Source organism: Cupressus sempervirens, chromosome 5, assembly GCF_028749045.1.
Source record: "Cupressus sempervirens isolate cs-2001-9-10 chromosome 5, ASM2874904v1, whole genome shotgun sequence".
Taxonomy (NCBI): Eukaryota; Viridiplantae; Streptophyta; class Pinopsida; order Cupressales; family Cupressaceae; genus Cupressus; species Cupressus sempervirens.
Window position 1 is genome coordinate 207,568,169 of NC_143122.1, and position 21,912 is coordinate 207,590,080.

General features: G+C 35.7%; 1 protein-coding gene across 2 annotated transcripts in view; it reads left to right on the top strand.

The window, feature by feature from the left end:
* LOC149555144 (vacuolar protein sorting-associated protein 32 homolog 1-like) overlaps positions 1-21,912 on the top strand; it is a 34,341-nt gene that overhangs the window by 8,971 nt on the left and 3,458 nt on the right. For both annotated transcript variants that reach the window (XM_089829159.1, XM_089829160.1), the window contains exons 2-4: positions 16,592-16,691; positions 17,908-17,993; positions 18,135-18,226. In XM_089829159.1, the coding sequence (XP_089685285.1) occupies positions 16,592-16,691; positions 17,908-17,993; positions 18,135-18,226 (278 nt within the window). The remainder of the gene's footprint in view (positions 1-16,591; positions 16,692-17,907; positions 17,994-18,134; positions 18,227-21,912) is intronic.

The following is a 21,912-nucleotide window of genomic DNA, read 5'->3' on the forward strand; positions in this document are numbered from 1 at the left end:
AAAAAAGGGAAGAAAGTTATTTTTTTGCTTGGTAAATATTGTTTTTAGATTGATTTTAAAGAAATAACATAAAGTAAGTGTATTGTTTGCTACACCATTCACCCCCGTCTATACAACATTTTGGCACCGACCCTATACCCCCTTGCAAAGCATTCATGGTGATTCACCCTTAAAAATATAGTGATTCAATTCAGCCCATATACATAAAAAAAAATGTTCCCTTTTCAGCTTCTCAAAATAACAACAGGGTGACTCAAAATGTACAAGAATCGAATACAACAAAACCTATCTGCAAAAGAATAATGAGGGCTGCCACTCAAAAATCACAGACGTCATCCTTGCTCTTTCGTTCTTCGTCCCCTACATCTCCCACTCAGTATTGTCTTGCCCTTCCTTGTCCTTGACCTCAATGGCAAGCTCCTCTATTAGTAGTTCCATTGCCTTGACCTGGTCTACATGCTCTGCCTCTACTTGCACCAACGTTCTCTACCATTTTTTTCTCCTTATTTCTTTTCATATTTGCCTCCCTAATATCGATGCCCCTTAAGTAGTTTGCGAGTTGGAATTTAAGTCCACTCTTATCAAATTCCTCTCCCAAGTTTGAACGAAGAACCAACTCATAGTCTGTTGTGTAGTCACTCAGTATTTTTCACATCATCCTCCCCCCTCCCTCCTTTCTTCTTTGTTTACTCTTGCCTTCCATAGTATGAACGGGTGAACATGTCCCAAATTGTTCAAGAAATGCACCCAATCCCTCACATCTATAATAAAACCTCGCCCTAGAAACGTATAACAAAGCTTCCAAACCGCCCTCCATTCGACCTCACACACCTTCTTGACTACTCTTTTGGTGTTCACATCATTGATGTAATGTCCCCTTTTTGAGACATTAGAAATATTGAAGTCTTATTTTATATAATGTTAAAATTGACTTTGAGACATGGATTCAAAATATTATAAGGTCAATTTAATGTTATAAAAGGACAAAAGGTCAAGGAGGAATAAGAGGAATTATCAGAGAGAAGTTGAAGAGTCACAAGTGAATAGGACGAAGGCCAGAGGGGAGTCGAAGAGTCTTAGTTTGTGTATTAAAAGGGGAAAGAGGCTCATTGCTGAGCATGCTTGATTTATTATTCTCAAATTTCAGTTCTCTTGCAAGAGTATTTGGAAAGCGTCAGCTTTTAGCTAGTATGAGGACGTAGCCCTCATGCCGACAGACAATGGACACCAACCCATTGTCCGGGGAGACATCAGTTCAGGTGTTTCATTCATGCTTACAGGTTCTTATTCTAGTATTCCAATATGACTGCTAATCTGTATTTAAGATTGGATTTGTAGTGCTGGTTATTGTATTGCTGTTGTATAATGCAATAAAGTATTTTAAAGAGTAATAAGAGTTTGTTGGTTTTATCTTATTGGTTTGTAACTCATGGGTATATGATCGACATCTTGAATGTTATTGTGAAATAACGGGTTATATTTTTGTGGAGAATCTATGGATTTTATTATAGTATTGTATTTCATTTGCCTATATCTGAGTTTGAATGTTATATTTGAGAAGAAGTTAGTCAAATATCTATTGGGGTTTTTGCTGGATTCCATTGAGCCGAAATACATCTGCAATGTTTTAGTTCCGATTATATTGTTAAAAGAGAAATTTAGTAAATATCTGGTTCGGGATATTTTAGTGGTACTAGAGCTTTGTATTCTGCAACCTGTGAGGTTTCAATTACAGAATTTGTGAGTTGGTTAAGCTTGAGCAACAGTTAAATTTGTAAGAAGCTGGATTGAGTACTTTCTAAACAATTAGTTTGGTCCTTGTTTGAGAATTTACATTTGAAAATTGTTCGTAGAACATTACAAGTGGGACAAATGCTGTGATATTAGCGTCAGAAATCCAGAATAAAATATTTGCATGTAGCTTTAGTAATACAACTATTGAGTCAAGATCATTAGCTCCACGTGATTTGGAGTGGAGGAAGCTCTGAGAGGGGATCCTTTTCCTTCGAAGTTCCTCTCAGGAATGGACTGATATATGTATAAAAACTAGTGCTCACATTGTATGTTTCAGAAACAAAATCTTAGTTGACACATCTATTTACAAGGTGTTGAAGTCCTACAGCAGACAAAAAAACTGGTGATTGAATTCTATAGATTGATGTGAGCACATACATGACATTATCAGGTAGGTTTGGAGTTTGACGGCAGGCCAAGTTAGCAGTTATTCATAGCTGCAAGGTAATTCAACAGTTAATCTCATTTGTGGTGGCATTCTTCTACGTCCAAGGCTGGAAGCTACCTGGTAGCAGATTTACAGGTGTTAGTTTTGATTTCAGTAAAGCTGGAGATGGTGGTTTAAATTTATCTACTTGCTTATTGACATTGGTTCATTGATTGACAGTGGACATTGATCATTCATTGCACGTTATATTAGAGAACTAGATCCTTTCCCTGATTTGGAGTGCTTTGAATGCATAAGGAATTTCCATCAGGAGCTCTGTTTTGGACAAACATTGGCTAATGAGTTTATCCAGTTTGTCGAACGTATATTGAGTCTTCCTCAAGAGTTACGTCTCAAGAGTATGTAGAGACTTCACAGTAAATTGCAAATAGGGAAATATTGAAGGGAGCATTTGCATTGAGGAGTAGTATATCTGCCTTGAAAGACAAGTAAAAATAACAAAACCGTGGTTGAAGTGGTGAAGATAGGAAGAGTGGTATCGATAGCATTTGAATTCGAAAAGGTATGCAATGCTTGGGAGCAATAATAATCTTCATTCGCAAATTAAGAGTAGTCTAAGTCAATACTGAGTACCGACAGACTTCATCTGTTAAGGCTCATGTTTAAACTCCATCAGTAACAGCTAAGCGTCACAGGAGTTGAATCGACACTAGTCATTTCTACTGGCGTCCGTTTCACTCCAGGATTGGATGGATAGTCGCTAAGAATAGTTTCTAAAATACCAACAACAAGACAAGTGGAAGATCTCTGTAAGCAAGTTAAAATCGACGGTAGGCATGATTCGATCTAGCAAACTATTGTCGAAATTTGAGTGTGGGTAATAAGTCCAAGATTTGCATATTGGTTGAACTGAGAATCGAGCGTTACTCTTAAACAGTGGAGTGGCTCGATATTTATAGAACATCTTAACGGAGCAAGAGTTATTCTGAACCGTTGTCTTTTGCGCGGAATGCATTTTGGCCGGGAGGGTTGTGAAGATGCATCTTTGTTGGATGACAAATGGCCTTGTCTTATACACACGTCGCTAACATCGGTCTGCTCTTGCCTGTTTAGCAAGAGAATTGGAGATAAGAATTTCAAACACCAATTACGACATGTTGGTTACTCATTGTTTTTAATGGGTCTTCTTGATATATATTATGACAGACGTGTCCTACCTGGTGGTTTGATGATTATCGGTTCATCATGATGAATCAGTCTTCGCCTTTTTATATTCATCGAATGGTATTTGGGTTTAAAATAAATTAAAATTATATCGACTATACTGATAGAAAGCGGGAAGAAATTTCCTTTGCACTAAAGGATCAAACTTATGTAACTTCTCTTCAGACAGATAAGGAAGATGTTGCAAGTCCCTTGTCATGATATCTCTCTATTCTGCAACAAAGGTTAGAGCAAAGAAAAGTAAATCTACGAGAATCTAGTGTTAATGTTGTGGATGACAAAGGTACACACACTTAACAAAGGATTTCTTTAGGGCTAGTGATGAAAGTGATCATGATGACGTTGAAGATGAGCTGAAGTATTTAACAAGAATTGGTTCCCTGAAATAAAGACAAATAAAGATGTTGCTTCTGACTCCAAAATGCCCCACAATTCCCATACACATGATGAAGTAGCAATTGGAGAGGATGAAATTGTAGAAACTCTAGAATTTTCTTCAGATGAAGATGATGGTAAAGCCTATGAAGATGATTCTACATGTGGAAGATTGAAGTACCATCTACATGAACTCTCTACTGGCCTCTTAAGTATAATACTAGTTGGAACTGTAATCCAAGAAGAATCAATATATGTATGTTCAACATTCCGACTATACTATCCCAACTATTTGTGAAAATTAATTCAAGATAGTTTGATTTGGATTTTTGCATTGATCAACATTAATAGTATACCAAGCAACAAGCAAAATTATTTCAGTCAGGTTATTACATTAGCAACCTTCACAGGTAGTGTGTATCAGATTTGGGATTTTATAGACTTTCAAGTGAGAGTTTTATCGGAAACTAGATTTAGTGAAAATGCAAAACTATGAAGCCAAACTAGAAAAGCGAGCAGTTTCCTTAAAATTGGAGAATATTTGGGAAAACAGAGGTACTTGTTATGTATGATGAGTACAAGAAACTCCCTCCGGAAATTCAAAAAGAATTAGCCTTAAGTGATTTTATGGATTTCCATCCAAAACTCCAAAATAAGACCGATTTGGCAAAAATGAATTATTTTCATTTAGTTCAGGATCTCCTTGAAAATGACTAGTGCAAAGGTTTGTATGAAGAATTTCCAGCAGGCTAAAACCATTTAATGGAGGATCTTGAAAAGGAACTATTAACTGCCTTTGATTTATAGCCTTCTCATGATCTAGTAGATGATGTTACGCAAGGTGTAAGTTTCTATGTTGGTGAATGGGAGGTTAGTGGTGATAGACAGATTGATGAGATAAGTTGCACACAAGGTAATAGCAGGTTCGGGTCCTTGTATGATGAGACCTTATATGCAAATGATAACAAAGCAACACTTGGCCTTTGCATACAAATCAAGAGAACGAGGGAAAGAATACCTATGGTTTTGAGAAAGGTGATAAACCATATATTCCCGATGTCCATGACATGGAATTGGAGGAACAAATTGAGACGACACTGCAAGAGGATGAAACGTTCCAACATGACGATAATAAAGTGCATGCATTAAAGAACCTGTTGAAGGTTAGTGAAGACATGGTGGTGGCGTCTTTGGTACGCTATGACAACACTCACAAAAAAGTTGAAGATCTCTACTGGATGGCTGAAAAGGGATTGGAAGGAGATTGGCTTGTTGCTGATTTGCAGGTGATCATAACAGCTCTTGCGACTATGAAATTAGATTATTTGTATTTTCTTTCTGAAAAGGATAACATTCTTAAGGTTGCTGAATTCATGTTGATCAGCTGGATAAAGGAAGGAATGAGATTATGAAGCTCAAAAGGGAGCTTAAGGATACTCACGAGGCATTAGATGATGCTCAATTTTCTCTTCAGCAGGTAGAAAATCAGATTAGAATCATGAATCACTCTCAGGAGCGGGAGGATAAAGAGAGGCAGGAGTTTTTCCTAAAGTTGATTGATGAACTTGATAGCATTCAACAAACATATGCTTTGGATAATTGTCCCAAGCAATCAAGTACCCAAGTTTTAGATCACTTTCAGTTTATTGATAACCTTGTGTTTGAAGTTGACGCTGATTGGATTTCTGATAATCCCCTATTTGAGGTAAAAGAGGACTCTCCTTTTGATTATGATGAAGGAGATGATTTTGATTTCAGGATATGGAATCTTGGTACAATTCCTAGCAAGGAAAATGGGTCATAGGATGGAAGTGGTGGTTTGACTACGGTTGTGGATCATAGGATCAGTCCACATTGGATTCCTGGTTTCACACCATACAGGAGTGGGTTAGATTATTTACATCAGCCTTTGGATAGTTTTTGGTGCAGTATTGAAGGGAATTATGTGTTGATCATAGGGAATGCTCTTTCAGCTTCATTCTTATTCATAGTACCTATGTACTCGGAGATTTTCCAGATTGAAAATGATAGTTTGGTATTGGTTGCGCCCAGGGTGTTACATTCGGGTTTTGAGCGGCTTGTTTATTACATCATCTACTTAGGTTGGGCTGTCTTCATCTACTAAGTTATGCATAGTTCACTGATACATTTCTATCTTATCATATCGGCTGGTTATGACAACAGGGTTTGGGATCTAGGTGTTGACCATTTGTATTTTTGGTTTGTTAAGGACCTTGTTGTGATTCTATTTAGTTTGAGGTTGGATTCAACGGTATCAGTGATGATCAGAGTTATTCAGTTTACAGGTGCAAAGTTTTTTCAGAGAGTTACATGGGATCTAGGGATCCGGTTGAGAGATAGATTGTAGAGAGACATTTGGCTTCACAGTATAGCCGGAATTGTTTTTAGTTTGGACTACAGGGCTACCTGCAGATTCGTATGGATCTTGATACTAATTGCTTGAGGACAAACAATTTTAAGGAGGGGAGATTTGTAATGTCCCCTTTTTGGGACATTAGAAATATTGAAGTCTTATGTTATATAATGTTAAAATTGACTCTGAGACATGGACTCAAAATATTAAAAGGTCAATTTAATGCTATAAAAGGACAAAAGGTCGAGGAGGAATAAGATGAATTATCAGAGAGAAGTTGAAGAGTCACAAGGGAATAGGACGAAGGCCAGAGGGGAGTTGAAGAGTCTTGGTTTGTGTATTAAAAGGGGAAAGAGGCTCATTCCTGAGCATGCTTGATGTATTATTTTCAGTTTTCAGTTCTTTTTTGCGAGAGTATTTGGAAAGCTTCAGCTTTCAGCTAGTACGAGGACGTAGCCCCTCGTGCCGACAAACAGTGGATGCCAACCCATTATCCAGGGAGACATCAGTTCAGGTGTTTCATTCATGCTTACAGGTTCTTATTCTAGTATTCCAATTTGACTGATAATCCGTATTTAAGATTGGATTCGTAGTGTTGGTTATTGTATTACTGTTGTATAATGCAATAATGTATTTTAAAGAGTTATAAGTGTTTGCTGGTTTTATCTTATTGGTTTGTAACTCATGGGTATATGCTCGACATCTTGAATGTTACTGTGAAATAACGGGTTATATTCTTGTAGAGAATCTACGGGTTTTATTATAGTAGTGTATTTCATTTGCCTATATTTGAGTTTGAATGTTATATTCGAGAAGTTAGTCAAATATCTATTGGGGTTTCTGCTGGATTCCATTGAGCTGAAATACATTTGTAATGTTTTAGTTCCGATTATATTGTTAAAAGAGAAATTTAGTAAATATCCGGTTCGGGATATTTTAGCTGACCTCTAGACCCTAGGCATAAAACATTGAGATATCTGTATTCATGCGAGATTTGTATTTTGCAGTAAGATATTCGACCACAAAGAAACCCCTTGACATGCATCCCTAGAAGGACATTTACCGCGTTAAAGCCTTGAAGCTAAGGTTTGCATCTATGATTTCTCTGTAACTTGTAGCTCAATCAGCCCAAATCGAAACATTGTGATGGAGACACAAAATATTCCTTTTGTAGTCCATTTATGGGCAAAGAGCCTCATTAATGTGTGTACTGTGCATCAAGAGCAATCTTCTTCCTTCAAGGCTTCATTAATGTCACATAAAGTTCCTTGATAAAAATTACTTCTAGTATACCTCATGACGAGACATTCCTTCCTTGACCTTGTGTAATCGCCTGTCAAGTGTCCCATTACCATAGCTCAAACATGCTCATTGAAATACTTTAAGATGTGACGTGGCTCCCTCGTACCCCCATTCTAATAAACTATGCCACCCTCATCATTGCTAACATGTATAATTAGTTAGCTAAAGTATTGCCTTCCGTATACATTTGAGAGATTTTGAAGTTGCAAATGCTCATCATTTTTTTCCTTAATCATAGTTACTTTGTTGATGTTTCAAACTCTTGATTGCTCCTTGATGGTAGCATTCACTATTATTTGTAAATCTGCCTCCAAGTGTACTTGATTCATATTAATTCATGTTGCCAAATCTACTACTAACAATACTGCCTCAGCCTCAACTTCTTTATTTGTCCCATCAACAACTTTTTAGAATTCAACTGCAAGAATGTTGCCTGATGTATCTCTTGCAACACACCCAATCCTTGAAGGTCCTGGGTTTCCTTGTGATATTTCATTAAAAATTATCTCAATCCACCCTTCTACGCTTTTCTCCCACACGACTGTCTGTTTATGATTGTAAGAAGGAACCCTTTGAGGCCTATTAATTGGCAAACAAAAATGTTTATTACTACCTAGCCCATGGAAGATATAGTGCTAGCTTCTCATTGTAATGAGTGTCTCACACTTCCAAGTCATTCCCAACAATAATTCCCAATGTACCACTTGTCCGACCTCTAAATCCAATCATAATCTTTCTCACATGGAGCAAAGTTCAAAAAACCTAGGAAATTGTGTTGGCCTTTTCTATTAACATTACATTATCACCATTTTTACCTTGGCTTTGCTAATTCTTACCTCATCCTCCATTGAAAAAGTACTTCCAACTGTAGTATCCTTCCCTTTACTCCATTGCTAGGTAAAAATTGCTGTTTGCCACCTAGGTTTGTACAACCGTTGTCCATATGGGAAGCTAAAAAATATTCCAATTTTATTTTAATATCTCTAATCGGTCTCAACCATCTATCAAGCAACCAATTTAGTGTCGTATCTTGTCAAATGGTGTTAATTGGGATTAGGAAATCGCCTTCAAGGTATACATACTGAGCTTTCAGGGAAAGTTCACATTTTAACCCCAGAAGAGCAACCTGAAGTTTTGCATATTATTAGTAGTTTCTCCCAAGAATTCAGATTTCCCATACAAAACTTTTACCTGATGATCTCTAATCACACATCCAACACTACTTGGGCTTGGATTCCCTTTTGAATCTTGATCAAAATTCATCTTTATCCATCCTTCAAGTTCTTTCCACTTCACACCTCTGAGATTCAATGGAAGATCAACATTCCCACACCCATTAACAAGTGATTGTTTAATGCTTCTTTAATTAAGAATATTATTTATTAATTTGTAGCATCAATGGCACTTATTTAATATTTCCAACTCGTCAAATGTGCTTTTCAGTTGGGGACATAACATTCTAAAATTACTTAAATCCCCCATATTACATTTTCCTAGGTGTTCAACTTGGGGACAAACTATCACTTAATAATATAAAATAGTAATGTAAATATTATTAAACATTATGTGTAGTGCAAATACTTAAATAATTTAAACCAAAATGTAGAAAGCCTTGCAAAGGCATTGAAAATTGAAAATGAACATGTTTAGACATAACTAATGTTGACGAGGGATGTCGGGGGCCAAAATTAGCACATACTATGAGTAGTAGTGTTCTCAAACAGTTGTGGAAAACAACCCAAAATACCAAAAACACTAGAAGGTGTGTTTCCACCAACTAGAACATTGGATGCAAAGAAACATTGAAACTAAGCTCCCCAAGAAAATTTGAACTCTCCTAACTCACTCAATAACCTTTAGAAAATTTTAAAAAATTGGTCAACACTTGCAAAATAATACGATGCCAAAATGGGGAGATTAGGTAGAAGTCCAACTGAAGAAACCTCACTAACCCTTCATAAAAATGCTTAAATCTTGAAGCCTTTAATTGTAGTTCTTTTAATTGCACACATCCACTTTTGGCTTGAGTTGCTCCATTACATGAATTTTGAAACCCACTAATACCACATTCCAAGCATGATGCTTGCTTAATTGCTAACCTCAAAGAATTTGAAGTTTCTAATTGTTAAAGTGAATCAATGATTTTTGTGGCTTTGAGAAATTTTATTGACCACTGACAAGGTTTTTGAAACCATTGTTGGCATAGATGTTCATGGAATTACTCTTGGCATTGACAAAGGACAACAACGATCGACAAAAGAAGAGGTTGTTCTTGATCAAGTCATGAGCCTTGGTATGGTAAACAATTAATAGGAAAATAGTTAAGGACAAAGTCGGAGTTGGTGTGGTTTTGAGAACTCTCCAAATCCCCAATGAAGTTCTTGATTCTTGGTGAATCCTCGATGAAGTGAACAAGCCATGAGTGAAGAAGGCAAATGAAAAAGGTTTCGTGTGTTCTAGGAACATTCAAAACCCTTAACAGGTTCCTAAGAGGTCATTAAGTTTTGATGTGAAGTGATAAAGAAAGAAATAGTAAATGAGCAAGGTTGTTTTCTCTCGGAGTAGCTAAAATCCTTGATTTACTTCTTGGTTAGCTTTAGATCGTCTTTTGAAGCCGGGAGCATATTATTTCATGTCAATTTTATTCCAATCAAAGGAGTATCTTCATTTTATTGCTTGGATGAGAAGATCAATTGTGAAAACCTCCAGTTTGACAGCAAAAACTAGTTGGGAAAAGCACCATTCTTAAGCAAAGCTCTCGATTCTCATTCAATTGAGCACAAAATTAGTTGTTTGTTAGCTATAAGACACACTTTTCCTCTTATTGCCATGCAATTTAAGTTTGACCTTTGAGAGTGGGTCTGCAAGCATTAATAAGGTATCTTCATTGTAATGGGTTATGATGAGGATCATCTAGTTGATACTTTGAACTCTTTTTTTTGGAAGTCATTAATGTAGCAGGTTTGTATGTAGTTGCTATATGCCTTTTCATCAATAAAGGAAGGCATGTCTTGTCTACTCAAAGTTGTATTATTATGAAATGATCAATTTTGTCTTTTGATGATATATTATCCTTGACTCTCTTGTTTTCTCACTTCTTTCATGCAATTTGAACGTGATCTGTAGGTCATAGTTTTTGTTTTCCTTTAGGGTTTTTTGTTAAAGATCAGCTGTTAGTTTTATTCTTTGTGAAAATTATCATAGACTTGAAACCTCTTCCTACGAAATAATTGTGAAAATATGTTGAAACTTGAGTTGTGCATTGTCACCTACCCCTTCTAATCATATTGTGTATGCATAAAAAAGTATCGAATTCCTTGTATCTCCTCCTTGTTCAACTTTAGATATATTACTTTCCCTTTTCCTTGCAGTAATAGAATAGGTGGTATACAAGGGGAACCAACCCTCTATTAAGATTCACTCCAACGTATACTCCGGGAACCGACCCTCTGTTGAGACTTACTCCAATGTACAGGTTACACACAACCTAGGAGTGTTTCAATCATTGTTACGTGATTCAAACTTGCCTCTGACTTGGAAAGTCAAAATTGGGCTCGGACTCAGACTCAGCGACTGGACTCGGCAAATCGAAAAACCCATGAAATTCAAATATTTTCAAGGATTTAAAGCTTTTTTCATTCATCTTTTAGTCAATTAACATCAAATACACAATAATTGATATAAATAGAAGCTACTTAGTACACATACACAATTTTGCATTGTTCACATAAGTATAAAAGCGAATTTCTGAAGGAAAAAAATTGAAAAACATAATAGAAAGTTATAAACATAATGTCAGTGCACTGTCAACTGTCTACAATATTCATGGATTATGAAATCCATGGAATCAAAAGTTTGAAACATATATCAAAATACCTACAAGAGTGTAGAAGACTAAGGCTCATAGTAGCCTATGTCCTCCTACGAGTACGCCTGAGATAAGTCATGGAAGACTCTAGAGCCATCCTCTCCCCCTGTATTTGAGGTTGAACCTTAAGGGCATCCTCATCTTCATCCTCACCCACAAAATCCTCATCATCAGACTCGAATCCGTCACTCCTAGTCTCAGGATCCTGCACTCGATTTTTCCTTGCGCTCTAGCCTCCTCGACTGCAATCACTACTTCCTCAGCCTCCCGATCCACTTGATCAACCCACTCCATGTCTTCATCATTGAAGACAGGATTGACAATCTTTGTGTTCCACTCTACATGTGGATCAACTGTCTTTAATACAATTGATGATGTATCGGTGCCTTGGATCTGTCTATGGCGAAGTTGAAGGTTGTATTGAACAAAGGTAAGATCATACAATTTTTGCATTGCCAACCTATTGTGCTTCTTTGAGTGTATATGCTCGAATAAACTCCAATTGCGTTCACATGGCTGGCTCAAGATGCGAATCACAATCTTCTGTAAATTTGGCACCTTAGTGCCAAACATATCCCACCATGCATCTGAAATAAGAAAAATTTAAATCAATTCAATGACTTTGACTTTATCAATTTAGAATGGTAATAGAATTAGAAGTTAGGATGTAGAACCATAGATTATTACCAGGCATGAGTTTTGTCTTATTTTCTTGTACAACTCTCATGCAAATAAGTCCCCTTAAGCTTTCTTAAACATCTCTATCTCATGGACTACAATTCTTCCAACTCTTGAATTAGGAGACATTCTCTCTACAACATCATAGGGGCCACTCTACACCTCATCATCAGCCTTGAAATGTGGGCTGAATTGGTATGCCAGATTAAGGAAGTAGGCAGCTACATGTATAGGCCTGTGGAGTAGATTGTGCCATCGCCTATCAATGACATCCCATATAGGCCCATACCTATCTCGATTCCCTGTGAAAAAGAGTAAATGGCCTCCTTCACCCTATCCATGCCCTCATAAATGTAGCCCATCGAGGGCTTCTCTCCATCAGCAATTTGTAGGAGAAAAACATTAGGCTCTATTAACTGAATTCATTATGAAAGTTGAAAGAGAAACAATCAGCTCTTAGTTTTTCTTTAAAAAATGAACAATAATTTATAACATAATTTCATAAACAAAAAAGTTGAAATGGGGACCAAAAGGAAAATTACCTTCACAATCTCAACAATGGGTGTCCATAAGGAAGCCTCATCAGCTGTATGAGTCTCTGCAGTGGTCTTTGCATACGAGGATGAGATCAACTAGTCACTTACAAATATGCGTCTCAAGCCTCCCTTTGAATCAAGCAAGGATTGAAACGTAAGAAAATTGGTTGCAAATCTAGTGACCCCTGGACGAGACAACTCCTTTTGATTTGTGCATTTCTTGATGAGGTTGAGGACCCATGTATGATTACATATGAACTTACATACACTCCTTCCTTGCTCTACAATTGTTTTTATCCAGGGGAGTTTACCAAGATCCTCTAACATCAGGTCAATGCAGTGAGTAACGCAAGGGGTCCAAAATAAGTGAGGGTGTCTCTCCATAAGAAGTTTACCTGCAACAACATAATTTGCCACATTATCTGTAACTATCTGCACCACATTCTCCTCACCCACGTTCTTTATCACTTCATCCATTACCTCACAAAGATATTCAACATTCTTTGTTTTTCTTGAGTCATCGATTGATTTCAAAAAAAAAAAACATGGCACTTGAGGAAAAAGAAACAAATTAGTATAACGATCAATGATCAATCATAAATTCATATTTTAAAAACTTAATCACTTAATCGAGATTCTAAATTTCTAAGTACAAGTTCTACTTCTAAATTTTTAATGTCCACAATTACTTGATGAGGAGACAAAAAAGTTGAGGAGTGTTCTACTCCTACCAGTTCAACCATCAATCATGATGGTGCAACCCTTCGTCTTCCACACCTCACGCTGCTCTTGAATTGCACCTTGTACATCAGCCACCCTTTGGGTCAAAATAGGGCCTCCTAGCTCGTCAACATTGGTGGATTTGAACTCTGGACCACAAACAGTAACAACACCTATTGCAATTTGCCAATAAGGGGACCTAGAACAAATAAAATAAAATTTAAACAAATTTGTATATTACTATTAAATTTGAAAACAAAGAAAAATAAACAAAATAAGCATATTATTGTCTCTTGAATGCAAGAGAAGTAAGACATAAAAATTAAATAAATAAGTCCCTTGCTACATTGAATGAAATGTTGTTGTAGATGAAGAAGTCTCCAACTACCAATTTTACATTTTATGCTTCTCCTTGTCCCAACCCATGCTCTCAAGCAATGGTTGTGCACCTGGAGCCGTGCGTGGAACAAAGATGGAATCAAGCATCCCATCTTTTCTTACGAATGCAAGGCCCAATGGTCACTCTCGTAGAAGCAATAGTAGTAGTAGGTGGAGTAGGAGATAATGGAAAGTGAAAACTAGAAGATCCCTCTCGAGCTAGCTGTGCCATTTCTTCTTGTTGCTTTTTTTTCAATTCCTTTTTCTCCATTTTTCCTCTAGAAGAGCTTGCATCTCTCGCATAACATCTTGGGTTACTTCGCATTTTTTAGCATCACGCCTAGGTATATGTGCTAGGTGATACTTCAATCTATTTATGCCTCTGTCGTTATATGTTACACCACAATATTAACATGTAACAACTCCTTTTTTGTGGCCCAGGATGGCATGTTTCCAACCCTTATCCCTTGCTACTGTAGTTGGGTCTACATCAGGGTTATATGTAGCCCTACTAACACTTCCAAAAGGCTCACCCTGATGCATGATGTCAATGTGGCTACTGCTGCAATATGAATATATTATAAATAGTAAAAAGTTATCATCAAATTAGATTTTTAAACTTTAGGGCCTTCTTAGTTCTTATTTATCAAGTTTGTCATCAAGATAAATTAGAATAAATCTAAATAATAGATACTAGAAGTAGAGACTAAAACAAATGTAAACAGAATGGAAAGTAAAAAAATATGAATTTAAAACAATTTACAAAACACCACAAAGAAGTGCAACTTGCTACTTCTTCAAATTTGCACAAACAATGGAAATGTAAGTAAGTTTGTACAAGCCTCCTCCAAATGCTTCCTTTAGCTCCTCTTAATGCGTAAGTGCAAGGTACAAAGTTGCACAAACCATCAACAATCGATATGGGAGAGCCAACTAGTTTGTTTATTTCTCTCTCAAAACCCCAATACTCTTTTCTCTCTATCACAAGCACTAGCAAAGGATAGAATGACCTTTTTAGGTCAAACAAATGTTCTACAAACCAAAAACAAATCCTTAAACCTTTTATTTTATTTTATTTTTGCACTTTATGTGTGCTGCCGCCTGCAAGAGTCCTGAGCTTGGGACTTGGTGAGTTAGGCAAGTCTCTGGACTCGGCGAGTCCACGTGGACTCTGTCGAGTCCGAGGCCAGAGGCAATTTGCCTCGGAAAGGTAGACTTTGGCTTGGACTCAGGGAGTCTTGCTCTGACTCACAAAGTCTTGGAAGTTGGAACTATGGTTTCAGTGGTGTTAGTTGGAAGGAGAAGTCTTGGAACTATGGTTTCAATGGTGTCGGTTGGAAGGAGAATCCGTTTTATCAATCCTCTAAATGGTGCATTCCAATGTGACAATAGTTTCAGGCAAAAGGATTATTTTGAAAGATTTTATTTGTGATAACGACTATCAAATTATTTTAGATTCTAGTGTGGAGGAGTGTTACCAAAAAGTTGTTGGACTGCTACCATGCATTAGTAAAATAAGTACCCTAGTTAATGTTGTATCATCATTAGTTGTGCCTTTTCTACTTTTGTTATTGTACAATCCTTGTCACATCTTTTTTGTTGTATAGTGTTGTGTCAAGTGGTCGTACAACTTGATATCCATCCTAGCTGCTACCATATGAATGATTTCCACTTGGTTTGATCAGTCCTACTTTGTACAACAGTATGACATCTTAAGGATGAATGTTAAGGCAAAAAAGACTAGAAGTTTTATGTCCTATTATTGTAAAAAGGAAAAAACAATAAAAAAGTTGTTTGTAAAAATATTAGCAAGTGACATTATGACCATCCTCTCACATTTAGGTCAATGCCATCACCATGATTACATTTATTTAGCAGTATATGTAAAGTGAGTTATCTTTTCTTTTTTAGGAAATAAGGTTAATATTGATTTTTAAATAATCACATTCACGAAGAATGAATAATATGATCTTGTTGAAAATCTGGCCAAGTGTTATTTCTTGTAAGATCCTTCATATCTTCATTACATTTGTAGATTTGTAGACCATATACACAAAAATTATATTCCATCCATATTGCATTTTATGATTAATTTGCAGTCATAATGAAGGATGAAGTTGGAGCTCATTTTCAAACAACTAGTGGCCTTTGTGATAGTGCTTATGATGTTCACTTAACGGATATAGACCCAATAAGGATGCTTTATGGTTTTTATGCAAATCTATGCTATTAGCTTCTTACTTGCCCTCTATTCCTTTTATGATACAATATTTAGTTTGTAACCTTTCCTAAGTAGCTCCCTGTTTTTGAATATTGGTTTCCATGTCCTTGCTATAATTTTTAATTCTATTGCCTTGGAGGATTTTATTTTAAATGCCAAAGGGTGCTTCTGGTTTATTTGAAACATCACATTTCTGGACAGCCATTTCAAGGTTTCTTTAATCATGTCTAGTAACTCTGGACATGGAATATTGCTTTATTAGGTGAAATAAATACTGTAATCTTACAACCTTTACTGCAAGGTGCTCCTACATAAACATTTCATAATTTGCATGCAGGGTTACCTTGCATTAAGTTGCACCAATAAGAACAATGAAATATGTCAATTATGAAAATGGAGGACATCGATAAGCTGGTTACTTCTTGTTTATTCTGCTAAGCCCAACTTCTAGGACTTTGTTATTATTATATCATTTTGTTTCTAGAGATATTTGGAATAAGAGGAATTACAATTTTTACTTAAGATTCTAACTGTGCTATCGTGATGTAAGTCTAAATAAGATTCTTGAACTTACAAGTTGCATGTTTTCCAGTACAAATGCCAGGAGGGATTATCTTGCATTTGTCTTTAAATCTGTATTCACATGGTTGTTTCTTTGTTAACAGTTGTTACATTGATAGTTCTGATGTTTTATATATTCCTCAAATACATTGTTTTTTATTTGACCATTCAGACCCTTGAAATGCTGGAGAAAAAAGAGAGAGTCTTGCAAAAGAAGATCTCTATGGAGGTTGAAAAAGCCAAAGAGTTTAGTCGCTCAAATAATAAAAGAGGTTTATTTTCTTTGCAAGCTTTATTCTTTTCCCTTCTCATCATTCCTCTCTCATATTACATGAAACTCATTTCAAAGAAAACGTGGGAAACATTTCTTTATCTGGCCTAAACTTAGCTAGTTAATGTTCACTTTGCTCCAGAAGTATGAACAATATTAATCTCCTGACCCATAGTATTGTTTTGACTGTGCTTTTGGGTTATTCTATTACAGATATTTTGCAACCTTCTAAATGATGGACTGCAAATCATACGAGCAGACACTGCCTAGTTATATATACTGAACTCCTTAACTCATCATGTATTTGTCATTATAAAAAATCCATGCAGCTGATTTGAGGGTATGAAGGTAGATAACATTCTTAACATGTGTATAATAATAACCACTACTTAGAAACTTTGAACCAACTGCAGAGCACTAATCTTATTTGAACTGTCTTTGTAAATTTGCCTATGGTGGGAGACAAGGTTGAAAGCTCTACGTTGGACAAGTTCTAACTGTTAACCCATAAATAAACACTCTCATAGCTGCCAGAGAACGAACTTTCATTTTCAATAGATGGAAATTCACAGTTTCCTGACTTATGGATATTTCAGCCATCACAACCTCGGAACATTGTTGATCGTCTAAAAATACATCCACTTATTTGGTTTTATCTCCTTAAACTTTAAAATAGAAGCCACAGGTTGAACATCATTTGCATGTACAATGGGATATTCGGAGTCCTATAGTACTTAGCATTCTCTTAAAATCTAGTAGCTGCAGCTTAGAAGATTTTTGCTGTCCATATAGTATATAGGAACATACATGCTTTGGAGTTTTATTAAGTGGGGTTTTACTTTTTGTAAAGTTGATTCCCTTCACGTCTAATATCAGTTTTAGTTTTTTATGGACCTAATGCTTAGAAGAGTCTGAATAGGCACTTAGAGGCCAAGTACCTTTCTTTCTGCTTGGGTAGTCTTTCAAATCACGATTAGGTTAAATAAAGTGTTATTAAGCAATTCAAAATTCTTTTTGGAATATCTTTGTGAAGTTGGGGTGCTTAGTAAAGCAATTGTCAAGATAGATGTCTCTCTTTGCATGTTGATACAGTATTTTCAGGGGCATTAAAACAATTGTTCACTTTCTATACAAATTAACTAAGTATAGTAGTTTTACTCTAATCACTTGATATAATCTTGGATGTTGAATTAAAGTTTATTAGTCTTTGTTCACAGCGGCAATACAATGTTTGAAGAGGAAGAGACTTTACGATGTTCAAATTGAGCAGCTTGGAAAATTTCAATTGAGAATTCATGATCAGGTAGGTATTCTATTTCTTTTTAAGAACTTCAATAGTTTGATTTTACAAGATTGGAAGTACTCATGGATCCATGCATCAGTACCATGGATCCATTATTCTATAGTTTGTATTGATGGATTGATTGACTTTGATTCAATTCAGATGGCCATGTTGGAAGGTGCAAAAGCTACCACAGAAACTGTTGACGCATTGAGAACTGGAGCATCAGCCATGAAAGCAATCCAGAAAGCCATGTAAGAATCTTTTGTTGTGTACTAGTCCATCTTAGATATATTTGGCATAAAATATCACATCATTTGATACTCAGCCATTTTGCAACATTTGAAAACTAGTATTTTAATCATGCATATGTTCTTAAAGAGGTGACTTGTTCTTCTCTATGGTTTATGAATACATATCTTTGGATAATATTCTATGAAAAAAATATTTGAGGAAGAATAGTCTATAAGCTCTTGCTTCTACCTACTAGTCAATCTCCGTTTTTTCCTTGCCTACAATGATTTAGTTTCTTGAACTGGATGTTTAGGCAGAATTCTAGATATGGCTACTCAAACAGATGCAACTCTGTTGGTTGAAAATTAATGCACTGTTGTATTGTAGAGCTTTGATTCCACTTGTTAATTGTGATTAGATTTATAAATGTAATCTCTGTAATATTATCTTAGGATAATATATAAAAATATAGTTAGAACCCTTCTTTGTAATAACACTTTATAAAATTTGTGCGTTCCAAAAGAGGGTTCTTACTCCCCTTAAATATATGTCACAAAGATTGCGAAGCAATGCCTACCCAAGTGACATGTCTCATCAAAGAACCCATCGGATTGAAAACTAAATTAATGTTGCTCATTAGACAAAGTAGGTAACGAATAACTATGCTCGATGACAAGGTAATATAAACATAATAAAAAATGATGCTGAAAAAATAGCTTGCCATAGTCACGTGACATGATAATGTATTTAATCCAATTCAAATAGAAATGATGATGTGGACTTCAAACCGGTCATATCAAGGGAAAGGGGCCACCATTGCATCGGGTTGAAAAGAATAAGGTAATGAGCCCGATAGTGCATGTAGTCCCGTCAACAATATAACATGCTTGGTCAAGGCAATTTTGATCGGGATAGGATAAATATAAAAACCTATGCTTAATACAAACGATAGTACTTTGTACTATCCTAACCAATGGCTAAGCGTGGTATCATTGTGGTGGGTCCAATCTTTTAATCATTCTAATTAGGATAGGTAAATAACATTTTGAGATATGTAACTTAGTTAAGCATAAGTATGATATAAATATCATATCAATTATATTGAAAAGTTATCCGATATAAGCTATAAACATTAACACTCCCTCTTAGCTAGGGAGGATAAGAAGATTCATACACAATATGAATAATATATTACCTCAGCATAATTTTGAAAAATGGATATCAACTTATTTGGTAATATGGTTTCTCGAATGTCAACTAATTTGACATTCTAGAATGACAACTCATTTGACATTCTGGATTATTGGATGTCAACTCATTTGACATTCTAGATTATTGGATGTCAATTCATTTGACATTTACTAGGTGCCTTTGATCAATGACCTCCTCAATGTTCAGTTGCAAGATATTTACTAAGTACTATGAGTAATGACCTCCTAAATGTCAACTCATTTGACAATCACCAAGTACTCTTTGTAATGGCCTCATGAACATCAATTTGCACAACATTCACCATGTACTCAAAATGTTCATAAGGTATGTGCACATGCATTCTCATAATGCTTACTATACGAACATCCACCATAATATAAAATTAAGTTATTGTAAGGTTGTCACCTTTGAATAACTTTTGTAAATACAAGTGATAATCATTTAGAAGTCATCACTTCCTCATGATGTACATAGGGCCCATATGAAATAATATTTATTAATAAGTAGTTCATTAGTACAATAAATATTTGAGACTCTTCTTAATATTTACAACATACCGAGCTTACCTCAGAAGTGATCTACTTTTATTTTGCTAGAGGCTTGGTGCAGATGATAAGGAATTCCCTCTGAATCTGGAATTACACAAAATATTGAAATATGTTGAGGTTCTTTAGAATGCAAGTTTCTCCGAATCCAAGTTTGAATTAGTGATTTCAGCAAAAGAAGCTTGATGTTTGAGTCGGTCGGGACATCTTGTTGCAGTGTGACCATATTTGTCACATATAAAACATTGTACATGAGAACGATCTTTTTGTTTCTCGAATGGTTGTTTATTATTCTTCCTCCTTTCCCTTTTTAAGTTTGTAGTGAGAGCTTGGTCTTCATTTGTGGATTCCATGTCAATTCCTCTAGTTTTTCGATTACACTCTTCTTGAATGCAATCAGCTTTTAGTCAATCGAATTTGGGGGGTTTAGGATGAGCACGTATTCCTTGTCTAAAGTTTTCCCATGAAAAAGGCAGCCCATTTAATGATACCAGAATTAACTCTTTGCTATCATAGTTGTGACCAATTGTTAATAGGTGGCATCTTAACTCTGTTATCCTCATAAAGTATGAGGTGATGGTCTCTCCTTTCTTCATCTTTATATTATTGAGTTGATTTTTTAGAGTGAGAATTCTGCTAGTGTTGTTGATCTAGAACATATCTTCTAGAGCTTTGAACATATGATACACAGAGTCTAATTTTGTGATAATAGGTAGTAGATGATCTTTTAATCCATCTACTAATAATTCCATTGCTTTGGAGTTGTCAGTTTCCCATTCATCAGTCTTCTTACTTTTAGGAGGATTTTCCACAATCGTTGTTAATTTATGTTTTCTTAGTATCATCATTATACACAATTTCCAAGCTTCAACATTTGAACCACCTTTGAGTCTATCTTCAATCCTCCTTCTGCTTATCATTTTGATAAGTAGGGTTTAAGAATGTTTGAATGCACTGAATAAATAAATATAATCCCGATCGTCTCTTAGACCGGCTCTGATACTATGTTAATTTTGATTAGATTTATAAATGTAATCTCTATAATATTATCTTAGGATAATATATAAATTTATAGTTAGAACCCTACTTTGTAATAACACTTTATAAAATTTGTGCGTTCCAAAAGAGGGTTCTTACTCCCCTTAAATATACATCACAAAGGTCGTGAACCAATGCTTATCCAAGCGGTATGTCTCATCAAAGGATCCATCGGTTTGAAATCCAAATTAATATTGCTCATTGGACAAAGCAGGTGACGGATAACTATGCCCAATGACAAGGTAATATAAACATAAAAAACAATGCTGAGAAAATAGCTTGCCGCTGTCATGCGACATGATAATGTATTTAATCTGATTGAAATAGAAATGATGACGTGGACTTCAAACTGGTCATATCAAGGGAAAGTGGCCGCCATTGCATCGGGTCTAGAACAATAAGGTGACGAGCCCAATATTGCATGTAGTCCTGTCAACAATATAACATGCCTGATCAAGGCAATTTTGGTTGGGTTGGAATAAATATAAAAACCTATGCTTAATACAAATGATAATACTTTCTACTATCCTAACTAGTGGCTAATCGTGGTGTCATAGTGGTGGGTCCGATCTTTTAATCATTCTGATTAGGATAGGTAAATAACATTTTGAGATATGTAAATTAGTTAAGTATGATATAAATATTATATCAATTATCTTGAGAATTTATTCGATATAAGCTATAAACATAAAAACCACTAGACATGCTATCCTATGCGTAACAGTTAATAAGGATATTTTTGAAGTGTTTCAAATTCAGTCCTTGCATTTCAGGTATTGCAATTTTTTAGTTGAAAATGCCCTGTTCTAATATAAATCTTGCATTCAAGGATGATCTTAAAAGATAGCTTGAATTAATAAAAGTAAAAGAGGCAGTGTAACACGGGGACTCACACACCCCTCCCAAACCTC